At 44.7% G+C, this 15039-nt stretch overlaps 1 protein-coding gene across 2 annotated transcripts in view; it reads right to left on the bottom strand.

The window, feature by feature from the left end:
- Positions 1-14775, bottom strand: part of DHX8 (DEAH-box helicase 8) — a 30387-nt gene extending 15612 nt beyond the window's left edge. The window contains exons 1-13 of one of the 2 annotated variants that reach the window (XM_027626270.1): positions 14628-14658; positions 11569-11633; positions 9855-9940; positions 9067-9139; positions 8589-8674; positions 7631-7740; positions 6876-7241; positions 6256-6400; positions 5956-6159; positions 5271-5358; positions 3208-3305; positions 2163-2310; positions 983-1164 (exon numbers count right to left, since the gene is read on the bottom strand). In XM_027626270.1, the coding sequence (XP_027482071.1) occupies positions 983-1164; positions 2163-2310; positions 3208-3305; positions 5271-5358; positions 5956-6159; positions 6256-6400; positions 6876-7241; positions 7631-7740; positions 8589-8674; positions 9067-9139; positions 9855-9940; positions 11569-11632 (1650 nt within the window). In that variant the 5' untranslated portion in view covers position 11633; positions 14628-14658. Of the gene's footprint in view, positions 1-982; positions 1165-2162; positions 2311-3207; positions 3306-5270; positions 5359-5955; positions 6160-6255; positions 6401-6875; positions 7242-7630; positions 7741-8588; positions 8675-9066; positions 9140-9854; positions 9941-11568; positions 11634-14627 lie in introns of both variants that reach the window. The other variant, XM_027626269.2, reaches the window with a different exon arrangement.
- Positions 14776-15039: the final 264 nt, after the last annotated feature.

Raw genomic sequence — 15039 nt, 5'->3', positions numbered from 1 at the left:
AAAGTGTTCCTGGCACACCTGGGTGGCTTAGTTGGTTAAGCATCCGCCTTTGGCTCAGGTCATGATCCCGGGGTTCCGGGATCAAGCCCCAAAACGGGCTCCCCACTCACTGCCACTGCCAAATCTCCAACACCTCACCCCAGAAGTCATCTTATTTCTACAGCGTTTATAACAGCAAAGGATTGCCATCAACCTATATGTCTATTAATATAGGACTAGTGAAACAAGCCAGAGCACTTCCACAAAACAAAGCATCAAAAAAAAAAAAAAAAAAAAGGAAGATTTTCTGAGCTATAACACTAAGGGGAAAAAGCAAGATGCAGAACATATGCATGATATGCTGCCATCTAGAAACATATAGTAGACATAAAACATTTAACGTTTATGCATATGCCCGTACATATGTATTTGTACTTGCTTGTGTATGTTTGACGTAACACTGAAAGGATTCACTAAGAGCTCGTAAGCTCGGTTGCCTAGGGAAAGTTTGCTGGTCTTCAAATCCGATCTCCAAAAACCGGAAAAAGTACCTGCAGCAAAGTCTTGCCCATACGGGATCCCTCGCCAAGCATCCCCAGCTCTCGTACTGGCCAGAGATGCTGCTCTGTGCCCCACAACACTCGGAACCGCTCCAGGGGCCCCTCGTTCAAACAGGTTTATCTCCTCTTTGGAAAAAAAAAAAAACGTAGGGGCCCCTGGCTGGCTCAGTCAGCGGAACATGCAACTCTTGATCTCAGGGTCATGAGTTCGAGCCCCACACTAGGATATCTATTTATATAAATAAACCCAAAAAAATGTATAGACTAACATATATATGTATTTTTAAAGTACTTGGATATGTTCTGTTTTTTTCCTATCCTCTTTGGAAAAGGCACTTCAAGTGTACACATACCCGTCCAGCTAATTTCAATCCAAACATGTCATCCTTCTTTTAGAAAACATCACTACTCCCGCACCAATACATCATAAAGGGGCTTCTCACCTGGACCAGCTGCTCCTTCAGTTTGTAGATGGGCAGGCTCTCTCTCTGCTCAATGATTGACATCTGGGTCTTTTTCCCATAAGAAGCTTTGTTGCCCCCAAAGGCATGCTTCTTCCACTCGGGAATGTCATTGGGCATCATCCCAATACCCCTCATATTGGCAGCAATCTGCCTGCCTTCCGCTGCAAAGGAAAACAGGCGACTTAGTATTATCCTCAAGCTACCTCGGTGCCCCTGCCCCCAACATTCAACAAATCCCATTTCCCCAGTTGATCCCTCCTGTCTGCTACCTCTGTGTTCAAGCCACGATCCTCTGTCCTCTGTCAGAAAAGCCTCCTAGGTCAACTCAGGTGTCTATGCTTGCCCCATCCAATCCATTCTGCAGGGCACCCTCAACAATCCCTTGGAAATGCAACTCTGATCGTGCCCTTCCCGTTTAGACCCTGGCAGCACCTACCAGTGGACTCTAGAATTGAGCCCCAATTCCTAAGTCCTGGCCACCCCACCTCATCCCCACCACTCAGCTCACCACTCCAGTCTAGCCAACAGGCCTACTTTCCACCTCACAGCCCCAGCCCAGGACACACGCCCCAAGCCCACCTCATCGCCTCTGACGGACAAAGTCCTATTTATCCTTCAGGTCTCAACTTTCTCAGGGAAGTGACCCATATTACCTGTGCTTCTTCACACAGCACTGGTCATGATGTATTTAGTTAAGCTGGTAACTATGTCATTAATCTTCATTTTCCCCACTAAACTATAAGCCTCGTAAGAGAAGGGATCATGTCTACTTACTTCACAGCGTGCCTCAAGCTCCCCAGTTGCCTCACACAAATTACTCAGCACTTGTTACGACTGTTATCTGGCAGTTACTTAACATTGACTACACAAAGAACTATGTGAAAAAAGAAGCCTCAAAGCTGTTAGCATAAAAAATTCTGGGGGCACCAGGCTGGCTCAGTCGGTAGAGTGTGCGACTCTCGACCTTAGGCTTGTGAGTTCAAGCCCTACATTGCGTGTGGAGACTGCTTAAAAATAAAATAAAAATAAAAAAGAATTTTTTTTTTTTTTTAAGTAAGCTCTACGCCCAGCATCGGGCTGAGATCAAGAGTCAGATGCTTAACACACTGAAGGCTCAGATTGTTTTTGAACAGTCCACATGCCCCTCCCAGGGTCTTACCATCAGGCAGAGGATCAACCCAGTGTTTGTTGAGCCCCATGGGAATAGAATCCATTTCCGCTTCCCGCTGGGCCTGCTTGAGTTCCCGCCTTTCTTTGGCTAAGGCACTCTGCATCATTGCTGCTTGGGAGAGGGAACCATCCGGGTTCTAGTGCAACAGAGGACAAACAGCATTAGAATGAGATCTCTCAGCATGCAGTAAATGTCCAGGAAATAAAATGTAGAGGTTAAGCCCCTTGAATCTAAGAAATGAGACCCACCTGGAAGGATGTTCATCTCAATGTACTAAACTACACTGGAGGAACTGGGGCTGTTGGCTTGAAGATGAGAACCCCAAGAGAGATGGGACACACAAGAAAGGGGTAAGACTCCTGTACGGTCCCAAGAACTAAAATTAGGACCAACATGGCTGTCTCGGTAAGACAGATTTCGGCTCCACCTAAAGAAGAGCTAATGATCAGATCCCTCTGAAGATGGAATGGGTCTCCTTAAGGGCTGGCGAATTCCCTGTCACCAACAAGGCTGAGCAGACAGAAAACCACAGGGGAAGAATGCTGCAGAAGGGTATACAAGCACTGTATGGGTGACTGGGCTGGAAGACCTTTAAAATACCCTTTTTCGAACCTAAAAAGGTATCATAACTTTCCATGAGTTCTTCTCTTCACAGCCCTGCCATCCACAGCACCCAGTGCTATAGCTTTCTACTGAGGGCCAGCCCCAACTGGTCAAGACAGTCCTTCAAACTGCCTTGGAATCTGCAAGGGCAAAGGCAGTAATAGTAGATCAAGCTCTCCTATTTCCTCCTTTCTTCCCAAAATAGAGCAGAGAGAGAGCAAAAGAATTAAAAAGGCAAAAGTAACAAAGCCAAGTCAATCACCCTTTAAAACAAAAACATTCTAGACCCTGACCAACAGGCAATACTACCTTCCAGCCTGAGTTCTGCTTCCACAAATGTAATAGCCTGCTCTGAAAAATTAACTGAACAGTTACTTTAAGAAAAGAAATTCACTCGGCACACCCGGGTTAGAGGCCCATCATTTCTCACCTTAACAATTTTAATAGGGCTCATGTCCATGCTTTGCTTGGTGTGCCCTCTCAGGAATGGAGGCTCTTCCTCAACCAGTTCAATCTCAAGATCTTCATCTAAAAATCCCCCCAAAAGAAAAAAGAAAAAAAACTGAGAGAGAAATAACTAATCATTTTCACCAAAACAAATGATTTCCATGGGCACCAGTGATCTTTACAAAGACAGCTCCCAAGATCAAAAAGCCAGCAATTCAAGTGAAACTCTAATAGAGAGAACTGTTTCTCCTGCCCTCCAGGTACTTCTGGGCATTTATGCTCTGACCTAAGAACTGATCAGAGGGGCTACCTTCAAAAGAAGTTAAGCCTGTGGAAAAATGTGGTCTAACATTCTACAGGGTCCTAAGGTGTTTGCCATCCAACTTCATTATGGAGTAACTTAACCCACAACAGACTGACAAAAAAATTAAGTTGAACAACTGGACATAACAAATGTCCGCAAGGATGCAGAGCAACAGAAGCCCACACTTATGACAGAAGCATAAATGGGGGCGGGGGGGGCCCCTGGTTGGCTCAGTTGGTAGAGCATAAGACTCTTAATCTTGGGGTTGTGAGTTTAAGCCCCACGTTAAATGTAAAGATTACTTAAAATCTTAAGGGCGCCTGGGTGGCTCAGTTGGTTAAGCGTCTGCCTTCGGCTCAGGTCATGATCTCAGGGTTGTGAGACTGAGCCCAGTGTCAGGCTCCATGCTCAGCATGGAGTCTGCTTGAGATTCTCCCTTTCCCTCTGCCCCTCCCCACACTCACATTCTCTCTCTCAAAATAAATAAAATCTACAAGTACATTTTTTTTAAGATTTTATTTATTTTTGAGAGAGAGTGTGAGCAGGAGTGTAGGGCAGTGGCAGAGGGAGAAGCAAACTCCCTGCTGAGCAGGGAGCCTAATGTGGGACTCGAACCCAGGATCCTGGGATCATGACCTGAGCCGAAGGCAGATGCTTAACCGACTGAGGTACCCAAGAGCCCTCAAAATAAATAAAATCTTAAAAATAAAAATAGAAACACAGAAACAGCTCATATGCCCATCGAAAGTGAAATGGATAAATTATAGTAAATTTACATACAAAAAACACTACAGAAATGAAAACTAAATACAACTATAAAAATCATCACAGATAAATATCAAAAGAATGATTAAAAAAAAGAAATTAAGTTCAAAAACCGACTAAACAAGGCAGTGGTTAGGGAGAGTATTTAGATATGAAAATGCTAAAAAAACCAGGTAAATAATTAACACAAAATTTAGGATGGTGGTTACCCAGAGGAGGAAAGAAGAGCATCTAATCAGAGGGGGACATGTAAGGGTTTCAAAGGTGCAGGTAAAATTCTACATAACCTGGATAGTAGGTAGTGTTCAATTATTACTGTTATATAAATTTTATGTCCCATTGTTTCACAATTTTTAAAAACTGTTAATAGGCTGAGTTAAAAGTTGTTTCCATGGCAACTCAGAGGTAATCTAATTGGACCCACGGTTTTCAGAACAATTATTAAGAATATCAGATGAAAAAAAAAAGAATTATCAGATGAAACTTACTGCCCAAAATACAGCTCTTTATATCCTGAACACGTAACATAGGGGTGGCCTGGGTAGCTCAGTCAGTTGTGTCCAACTCTTGGTTTTGGCCCAAGTCATGATCTCAGGGTCGTGAGACTGAGCCCCGAGTTGGGCTCTGTGCTCAGCAAGGAGTCTGCCTGAGATTCTCTCTTTCCCTCTGCCCCTCCAACTTGCTCAGCACACACACACTCTCACTCCCTCTCTAAAATAAATATAATCTTAAAAAAAAAGTATAACCAAAAAGTACAATATATAAATGTCTGTCAGAAAAATACATTTTCTGCTTCCATCCTGGAGGAACCCTGGTTCTCAGAGATAATGAGTGCTAAGACCTAAGGAACAAATGAGCGAAGTCACTACTTAGATGTAGATGCAGATTAAACTACATCTAAACCACCCTATCCAACTGCTCAACTCGCCCACTGTCTTCTGGATCCATGATCCTGCTCGATCCAAGTAGCTAGTTACCTTCTTCATCATCCACTTTAGGGAGAATGCCAGTCTCTTCATCAAAGTCCGGAAACTCTTCTTTGGAAAGGACATTGGCAGCAATCATCTAGTGAAAGGACAGAAGGCAGCTTTTGTAACCTGCTAGGATCAAAACCCTTCCTTTGTAAGAGTTAATACAGAGGTTCACATAGGAAACCCGGGTTTTTTCTGCCCCGGGACTGCAGGGCCTCAAACATCATCTATTCCATCCCTAGGGGGTACAGCATGGTGCCTAAAAGTAGGGCTCAAGGGTCTCACCCCCAGGAAGTGTTACCTGCTCCTTCCCAGGTTTCCCCAGCACTGTGCACATTCCCGGTTTGTAACATCCAACTGTGATGAGTTCCTCAAGAGTAAGGAACCATGATACATTCGCCTCTGTAGCCCTAACATCTACTCAGTGCCTGGCACCCCGTGGCTCTGATGTGCACTGACGAGTGGTGAAAACAAGAACCTAAGCGCTTCATTTAATCCCCACAATGCCACCACTGGTCCTGTTTCACAGATGAGGGCACTGAGGCACAAAGAAGTCAAGTAGCTTGGCTCAAAATCACATAGCTAGTAAGCGGCCAGAAATCACCCCAGGCCATTGAGCTCCAGGGCTCACCCTCCTAACTCTTATGACATGCAGAATGACTGTGTGACCATAACGGCAAATGGCCCCAACCTGTTTGATCTCCCACTTCTCCGGGTCAGAGATGCGGGTAAGGCGCTTGCGTTCCAGTGAATCATCCTCTACTTCAGGGGCACTGACAAGGGAGAGGTGAGTAGGTCTGTCCGGATTCCTCATGGAGGTCTCCTCATTGGTCTCCCCAACAAGATTTCGTCGTCGATTGGGGTTTAGATCTTCTCCAGTCTCTTGATCCACATCCTAAAGCACATACAAAAATGAGAACTAACTCACTTTCTGTCCTCTTATGTTTCCTTGGCCATCAGATGCAGAAACAAGACTGGATATCTCACTTACCTTCATACTCAGACTGGTCTTGGTCCCAGTGAAGGACAGTACTTTGACCTTCACCCTCTGGCCTTTGCTCACCACATCAGCCACATTGGCCACACGGCCTTCTCGACGGAGCTCAGAGATGTGCACTAGGCCTTCCCACCGCTTCCTAAGGGAAAGTCACAAACATCTGCAGCATGCCTAAAATATTTTTCCCCAACCGATTTCCACCCTTGTTGGGACTCAACAATAGGAAGTGGTCTTAAATGCAAAAACTTGAGAGAAAAGTACCAAGAAGGTGGTCAAAAAATAAAATAGTGGGGTGCCTGGGTGGTACAGTCAGTTAAGTGTCTGACTCTGTTTTGGTTCAGGTTGTGATCTCAGGGTTGTGAGATTGAGCCCGGCACTGGGCTCCACGCTGAGCATGGAGTCTGCTTGTCCCTCTCCCTCTACTACTCGCCCCACCCCCACACATTCTCTCAAATAAATAAAATCTTGAAGAAAAAAAAAGTCAAATTCTAACAACCTGATATGGTTGATTTGATTAAAGTGGAATTAATCATAACTTTTTAGAATGTGAAAATCCCCAGTGATAAGAGAAATTCTGCCCATCACGGGGGTGAAAGAAGAGTACCAGCCATTACCTTAATCCCTCCAGCTGCACAAAGCATCCAAACTGCATGATGCTGGTCACTTTGCCATTGTAAATGTCTCCGATGGCAGGCTCTTCTGGGGGAGGGCGGTCCACATGCTTATCCCGCCATCTGTCCAGATTCCTCTCCCCATACTTGTCCCGGTCCTTCCTGTCTTTGGGGGGACTCTGACTTCTGCTCCTTGACCGATACCTAGACTTCCCTTTATTCCTCTCCCGGGTCCTGGAGCGTGACCGGGAGCGGGACCGGTGTCTCCTCTTGTGGTCTCTATCACGGTCTCGGTCTCGGTCCCGCTCTCGGTCCCGTTCTCGGTCCCGGTCGCGGCTCCGGCTCCGCTTCTTCTTCTTCGTCTTGTCCCTAACAAATCAATAAACACCTGTTTGAAAAAGAAACCAGCCCAATTTCATCTCTGCATCCCCAAGCACCCAGCACAGTTCCACACACGTCAGGTGCCTACTAAGCGTTGAAGTGAATTAGACTTCCTCTAACTGTGACACCCCTGAAGGCCAATAAAGAATGAGGTCACAAACATATTCAGCCTCCTTCGATCCAGACTTCTATCTTATGGGCAACTTAGCATTTGCTGCGTAAATACTCTTTGCAGGGAGCAATGAAGTAGATCTAACAATGTGGTACATGGCCAGTCTAGATTCTGTAAACTTGCCCAAAATTTTGCTTAGTGGGTCCACAAAATTTAACTATCACAGTACCCTAAACCTCCAAAGGCTAAGACACTAAGAACAAACCGGTGCTCAGCATCTCTCTGCTTCTCCTGACCCGCTGCACTGGGCATCAAGGCCTCCAGTTCCTTCAGGACATCCACAGCGACTTTCACATCATCCTCATCCAGCATGGTCTGTAAGAGCAGTGGCCGCCAAAGTCAGGAGAGGGGGAGAAAATCATGTGAGAATCTGCACTCCAGATCCATCTACATCACTCCAGCGCCTACATCACTGACCACTTTATGCGAAGGAAGCAGAAACAGGTGGAGATTTCGAGCACAATTTGAGAGAGAGGCAGAAGGAATGAGCAAAGGCTCACTGCTACATTTAGCAAATTCCCTTTGTCCTTCATACAAGCCTACCGAGGGCAATCAGCCTAACCACCCCTCCTGTGAAAGCATCCAAGTGATGATTATAAATAGAAAACAGATGTTAAGGGGCGCCTGGGTGGCTCAGTCGGTTAAGCGTCCGCCTTCGGCTCAGGTCATGATCTCAGGGTCCTGGGATAGAGCCCAGAATCAAGTCTGCTTCTCCCTCCCCCCCCGCCCCTCCCCCTGCTTGTGCACTCTCAGGCGCATGTGCTCTCTCTCCCTCTCTTTCTCTCCATCTCAAATAAATAAAATCTTTTAAACAAATAAATAAAAATAGAAACACTTAAAAAATTAGACCTTCTAACATGTAATAGAGCAAAAAAAAATCTCATTTCACATATCAGGTATCTGTTCTAGAGCTATTTCATACTTATTTCATATCCCTAACCACTGCTCCCCACAATTCTCAATCCCATTTCCCTCAAACACCATTCCCTGAACTGTAATACTATTCTATGCATAGTGTGTACTCAGGGAGTGATCCAACACTTTCAATTCAAAAAATATATGACAATGAACACAAACTTAAAGCTAGGAACTAATGAGACAAAAGGGACAAGAATGGGGGAAACACCCAGTTACAGCAGACATTCCCAAAATGGTATCAGTACCCGGACAGAAGGGTTGTCTGGCTGGCAAAGGACCGGGAAGAGTTCCTTCAGCTTTTCTTTTCCGGTTTTGGGTTTAACAACTGGATCTTGTTTCATCAAAGAGCATAAAGGGGTTAAAAAAAGAAAAAGATATATTTAAGATTTTTAACAAAGCACCTCAGTATCAGATTTGCATCAAACTGAAAACTGAATATGGCATTTTTCTACAAATTACTCACATATTACTATAAATATAATTTAATTTCCTAAAAATAACACTGATGACAAAACCCTCGACAAACTATCTGGGCATGTAGCGGAGGGTGTGTTAGGGGGATACATCAGAATTCACTTGGTTAGTTATGTCTTATGAGTTTAATTTTAAGTCATTTGTAAAACTTTACTAGACTGTGTACTTGGCTCTGGACAGGGAAAGAACACAATTTACAGAATGCTCACACTAAACCGTTCTGGAGGCTAAGCGCAGCCAGACACTCACCTTTACTAGTAGAAGGCTTTGCTGGAGGCCGCATGGTTTGTATGAGGCGCAGCAAGTTACTAATAAGAGAATCCTTCCAAAAGAAACAGAACAAAAATTATCAGCCCCTGAATTATTGCCTAAAAACACTGGTTTTAGGGGCACCTAGGTGGCACTGTCCGTTGAGCATCTGACTCTTGGTTTTGGCTCAAGGTCATGAGATTGAGCCCCATGTCAGGCTCCATGCTCAGCTTGGGTTAAGATTCTCTCTCTCCCTCTGCCTCCCCCCCACGCACACATGCGCTTTCTCTCTCTCTCACTCTCTCTAAAATACATCTTAAAAAAAGAAAAAAACTAAGAAAAGGTGGTTGTATACCTGAATGGAGCTAAATGGAACAAATGAAGCACACAGTATCAATTTGATGGGCATGAAACTAGCAAAATAGCTTCAGAGAAAGCTGATATTTAGGACTCTTTGGGGGGGGGGAGTAATTTAGTTCCATTCAACCATTTTTGTTTTCCACTGTTTAGAATTACTTTCAAAACCTAGACTCTTTTGTTTTTGACTTCAGATCCATAGAACAAGAATATAAACACACATAAAGACAATGATGGAAATCTTGCCCCATTTTCCTAGAAAGGTATCACAGGAAATCCGGTTATATCACCACTGCTCAGTGGCATGAAAACATTACACACTTAATGGTTTCTTTGATTGGTATGTACAAATTATCTCCTTTCTCCATCAAAATCCTATGTGAAATCCTATCAGACATTAAAACAAAACAGGGGTCTCCAGGTACACATACCGTGAATTCGGCACCATTTTTGACCAGAGAAGCCTTAAAAGTATCAAAGGTGGTATTTTTCTCAGCAAGACTGATCACAAATTCAGCTGCAAAGGAGAAAAGGGATTAAAACTGGAATGGAGACTAGTAAAAAAGCACTTTCAAGTACATTAAAAGCAAAACCAATTAGCCTATCCAGCAGTCATAAAAACCAAAGAGCACCATCCAGTGAGAGTAAAGAGAATTCAGAGTACCAAGATTATCCAGGTATGTTCCAGTTAATTTTTAGAAATGCAAAGAAGAGGGAGTCTGGGTGGCTCAGGTGGTTAAGCGACTGCCTTCGGCTCAGGTCATGATCCTGGAGTCCCAGGATCGAGTCCCGCATCGGGCTCCCTGCTCGGCCGGGAGTCTGCTCCTCCCTCTGACTCCCTCCTCTCGTGCTCTCTCTCTCTCTATCTCATTCTCTCTCTCAAATAAATAAAATCTTTAAAAAAAAAAAAAAAAGAAAGAAAGAAATGCAAAGAAGATACTACTAGGGCACCTGGGTGGCTCAGTTGGTTAAGCGACTGCCTTCAGCCCAGGTCATGATCCTGGAGTCCCGGGATCGAGTCCCGCATTGGGCTCCCTGCTCGGCAGGGAGTCTGCTTCTCCCTCTGACCCTCTTCCCTCTCGTGCCGTCTCTCTCTCATTCTCTTTCTCTCAAGTGAATAAATAAAATCTTTAAAAAAAAAAAAAAGAAGATACTACTAGAGAATGGCTCACCAGGCCCTTCAGTGCATCAAAGGGAGAAATATCTCCCTTCCTCTCCAGATCATCATACACTTCTCATGAGACTAGCAGCTGTGCGCATTGCCATACAGACTCCAGAGGTAACAATGCTCAAAAGCAAGAGCCCTCCTTCCCCACCCCTCATGGACGTACACAGTAGGATGCTTTCTACAGTTTCAGGAAGGTCAGACCCAATCCATCCACGAGAGTCAGGCAGCTGCTGGGTGGTACAGTCTCCAAGTTGATCAAAGACTCACTTGCCCCCCAAATTTTTCTCTACAAACCTGCCCAGTGTTTGAAATGTCTAATATTAGAGCTATTTATTAAGTAAGAGACTTACGGAAGAAAAGTGCATTTTATGAGGTGCTGAGACAATAAGCCTCACGCTGTGAAGAAAATGGTAATGATTTCATCCTGATTTTAAACCTAAAACATAACAATAATAGCATGGGGGCACCTGGGTGGCTCAGTCATTGGGCGTCTGCCTTCGGCTCAGGTCATGATCCCAGGGTCCTGGGATCAAGTTCCACATCAGGCTCCCTGCTCCACGGGAAGCCTGCTTCTCCCTCTCCCACTCCCCCTGCTCGTGTTCCCTCTCTCGCTGTGTCTGTCAAATAAATAAAATCTTAAAAAAAAACAACAACAAACAATAATAGCATGGAAGATCTGGATAACTAATATAAACTAGTGCCACCATACCAATTCTGAGCTGGCATTTGCCTTTACCTTTTTGATGACATTAAGTAAAAGCCAAATGCCATGGGGCTACATGGACACAGCTTATGCGTAACAATGCCAACGGTTAAGGCTTTGTGACCACCTGCCACATGCCCAGCAAACACTATGCTAAGTGCTTCACGTGAGTTATCCCCAGGATCCTCACAACCACCCTCATTGGTAGGTAACATTATTGTCCTTTTTTTTTTTTTTTTTGCAGATGAGGAGGCTAAGGGTTTGAGATACTGACCTACCCAATAATAACTGGTGGAGCCAGGATTGGAACCCAGGAAATCTGACTTCTGAGCCCACATTCTGTAGAGAAATGTGGAGGTTAAAGTAAGCCACGTGGTGCTAGGCATGCAAAGCTCTAGAGACTATTCCAAAGCAATCAGCAGCATATTCACACTGCAGCTGTCATTAATCAAGTTTTTTTTTTAATTTTCAGAATTATATGGGGGCATCATTAAATTAACTGAACTATCAAGTTTTTTTTTTAAGTGAGCTCTACACCCAGTGTGGGGCTGGAACTCACGATCTGGAGATCAAGAGTTACATGCTTACCAAATGAGCTAGCCAGGTGCCCCAAAGATGAATTAGTGGTTAAAAACAAGTTCAGTGCTGAAAACAGGAAAAATAATGACACTGATTTAAGTGATAATACATCAGGGTGCTTGGGTGGTTCATTCGGTTAACCATCTCACTCTTGATTTCAGCTCAGGTCATGCTATCAGGGTGGTGAGATCGAGCCCTGCATCGGGCTCTGCATTGGGTGTGGAGTCTGCTTAAGATTTTCTTTCTCCCTCTGTCCCTCCCCACCAATCTCCCTAAAAAAAAAAAAAATTAATTAAAAAAAATGATAATACATTAAGGCCAAAATCAAAAGAATCAAGTCAATAAATAAAACGTAAAAGTAGCAAATATACACCCTTTAGTTATTAAAACCACTCTGGCAATTTAGTTTCAACAGAACAATACTATCTATCACATTTTTCCAACTTTAGTTACTTTAATGTTACTAGTTTTATAAATCTGTGTTTAACACTGTGATACTGTGATTTCTAAGAAGAAATATGTGTTTGGTCTTCATCCCCTTTCCAGGCACAGCACTCCTAAAAACCCTCGGAATTTCAGAAGTGTGGAAAGTGAAAAAGGTCTTCTGTTACATTAAGGAGATGACTTTAGGAAAGCTCCTAAACAAGGGTGAGGCTGAGAGGGCTGGTTGCCAGGGAAACCAACCATGTGTTTACAGGCTGGAACTTTCAACCCCACCCCTGACCTCTGGAGAGGGGGGAAAGGGGGCTGGAGATTGAGTTCTTTTACCAATGCCCAACGATTTAATCAATTATGCCTTTTTTTTTTTCAATTATGCCTATTATAATGAAGACTCCACAAACACCCAAAAGGACTGAGTATGGAGAACTAGTGGGGAGGTGAACACATGGAGATTTGAGGACAGTGGGGCACTTACGAGAGCCTGGAAGCTCCTCAATCTTTCCCACATACCTTGCCCTATGCATCTCTTCCATCTGGCTGTTCCGGAGTTATATCCTTTTATAATAAACCGGTAATCTAGTAAGTAAAATGTTTCTCTGAGTTCTGGGATCCACTCTAGCAAATTAATCAAACCCAAGGTGGGGGGGTCATTGGAACCTCTGATCTTAGTGACTGGGTCAGCACAAGTTGACAACCTGACCTTGCAAATGGCATCTGAAGTTTGAGGTGGGGCAGTCTTATAGGTCTGAGTCCTTAACCTGTGGGATCTGATGCTATCTCCAGGTAGATAGTGTCAAAACTCAGTTCAATGCAGGATACCAGCTGGTGTCACAGAACTGCTTAACAGTACTGGCAAAAACACACATCACAGAGGGTGTCAGGGGCGCCTGGTTGGCTTAGTTGGAAGAGCGTGCAACTCTTGATCTCAGGTTCGTGAGTTCAAGCCCCACGCTGGCCACAGAAATTAAATAAATAAATATTTTTAATAAATAAATGGTGTCAGAATTACAAGCAGAAGAAAACGTATTTGTGATTTATTTGCAAATTAAATGGGGTCTTCACTTACATATGGGCTAGAAAATTATGGAGTTTATACCTCATTTTATTTTTGTATATAATGAGGTTAATATCAAAACGATTTAACACTGGCTCAGTAAACGTTTGCTGAACGAAGGAACACACAACCCAGACAGCAAACTACAAGATTGTCACTCATTACCATCTAAAAGAGAAGGAGAATGAAGAAAAATGATACAGGACAAGCACATCTTGACTGGGAAGCAAGAAAAAAGTGAACTAAAACATACTGGCAGCAGGGCTTCTTCCTAGGTGCAACACGGTAACCCCGAGAAAAACACATCATCCCCATTTCACAGATGAGGAAAACAGCTTCTGGGACATTAGGTATCTTACTCAAGGTCACACATCCAACCTCCCTGACCCCTTTTGTCACATGCCCTTTCCCTTCCATCTCTCCCGTTGATGACCTCATCTTCATTTAGAAAACACAACAATTAAATGGCAGTCTCTCCCTCATCTTCCTACCACCAATCCCGAAACCTATCTGCATCTACGACCACATTCTCTGTCCTCCTTCCTATTAAAATGGATCAAGCATCCCTGTACCTCTCAAAGGTCAACCCCTCCATTCATGCTCTTGATTCCATCCATCTCTTTGCTTTCATAAGGACTCCACCTGCCTGTGGCCTTAGCTCTAGCCCCCGGGCCTTTTTCAGTTCCGCGTTTTGGTACATTCTGTCCCCAAACGCCTAAAAAGTGGTTGAGAATAGTTAAAGGCAGACTTCAAAAGGCTTGGGATTCCAGATTGGGCTCACATTTGATATATAATTTTGAGGAGGATTACTTAATTACTCAGAGCCTTGTTTTCTTAATCGAAAAACAGATAATACTATCTCATAGGGTCGTGTGAAGACCAAGTAAGATAATGTAAGTAAAGCACTGTGCATAGTATCTGCCCTGTCAATAAAGGTCGGCCATCATGATCGTCATTACAGTGCGGCTGCGGCTGCTGTCGTTGTTAACGCTGTTTAACTAACTAGGGCGGGGGAAGCAAGGAGCAGGAGCGACAGCCGCTCCGGGTTTCACTGACAGCTCTAGGCAATGGTTTGTAACAGCTCAGCCTGGAGGGTTCTCATGCGGGGGCCACGGCCGCGGGTTCCCTGGGCCCAAGTATCTGCGACAGAGAGGGAAAGAGACTCACAGGGACACACGCAGTCAACCCATCAGCCCCATTTCTCCCTCCGCTTCCCTCGACCCCAAGCCCAGAGGCCGCAGGGGCCTCCCCGGGCTTACCCAGATCCTTGTCGTTGATCCCCAGGTGATTGTCCAGCTCGGTGCAAACTTTCGACACTAAAGACAGATACTCGAGTTTGGCGAGTTCTTCCGCGGGGCCTAGGTCTGCGGTGGTTACGGCTCCCGCCAGGGCCACAACCACCGCCATGCCTACGGCCGCCACCAGCCAGCTCTACTGCCGGCCTTCTGAGCTACGCCAGGTCTGCTCAAGCTTCCACTTCCGGGTCGGCGCACGTCCCTTTTGTTTACAGTAAATTGAAAACTTTAGGAACTTCCCATGACGCAACCGAAGAATCATAGAGATCAGACAGGAAGTGCTTAAGGAAGGAACGGCCAGGTAGGTTACCCTACACGCCGGCAGCGCCCTCTACAGGACAGCGAGATTCTCAATCGGCTCTCAGGCCCGGAAACG

Source organism: Zalophus californianus, chromosome 16 (assembly GCF_009762305.2).
Source record: "Zalophus californianus isolate mZalCal1 chromosome 16, mZalCal1.pri.v2, whole genome shotgun sequence".
NCBI lineage: Eukaryota > Metazoa > Chordata > Mammalia > Carnivora > Otariidae > Zalophus > Zalophus californianus.
This window is presented reverse-complemented; position numbering and strand designations above follow the sequence as displayed.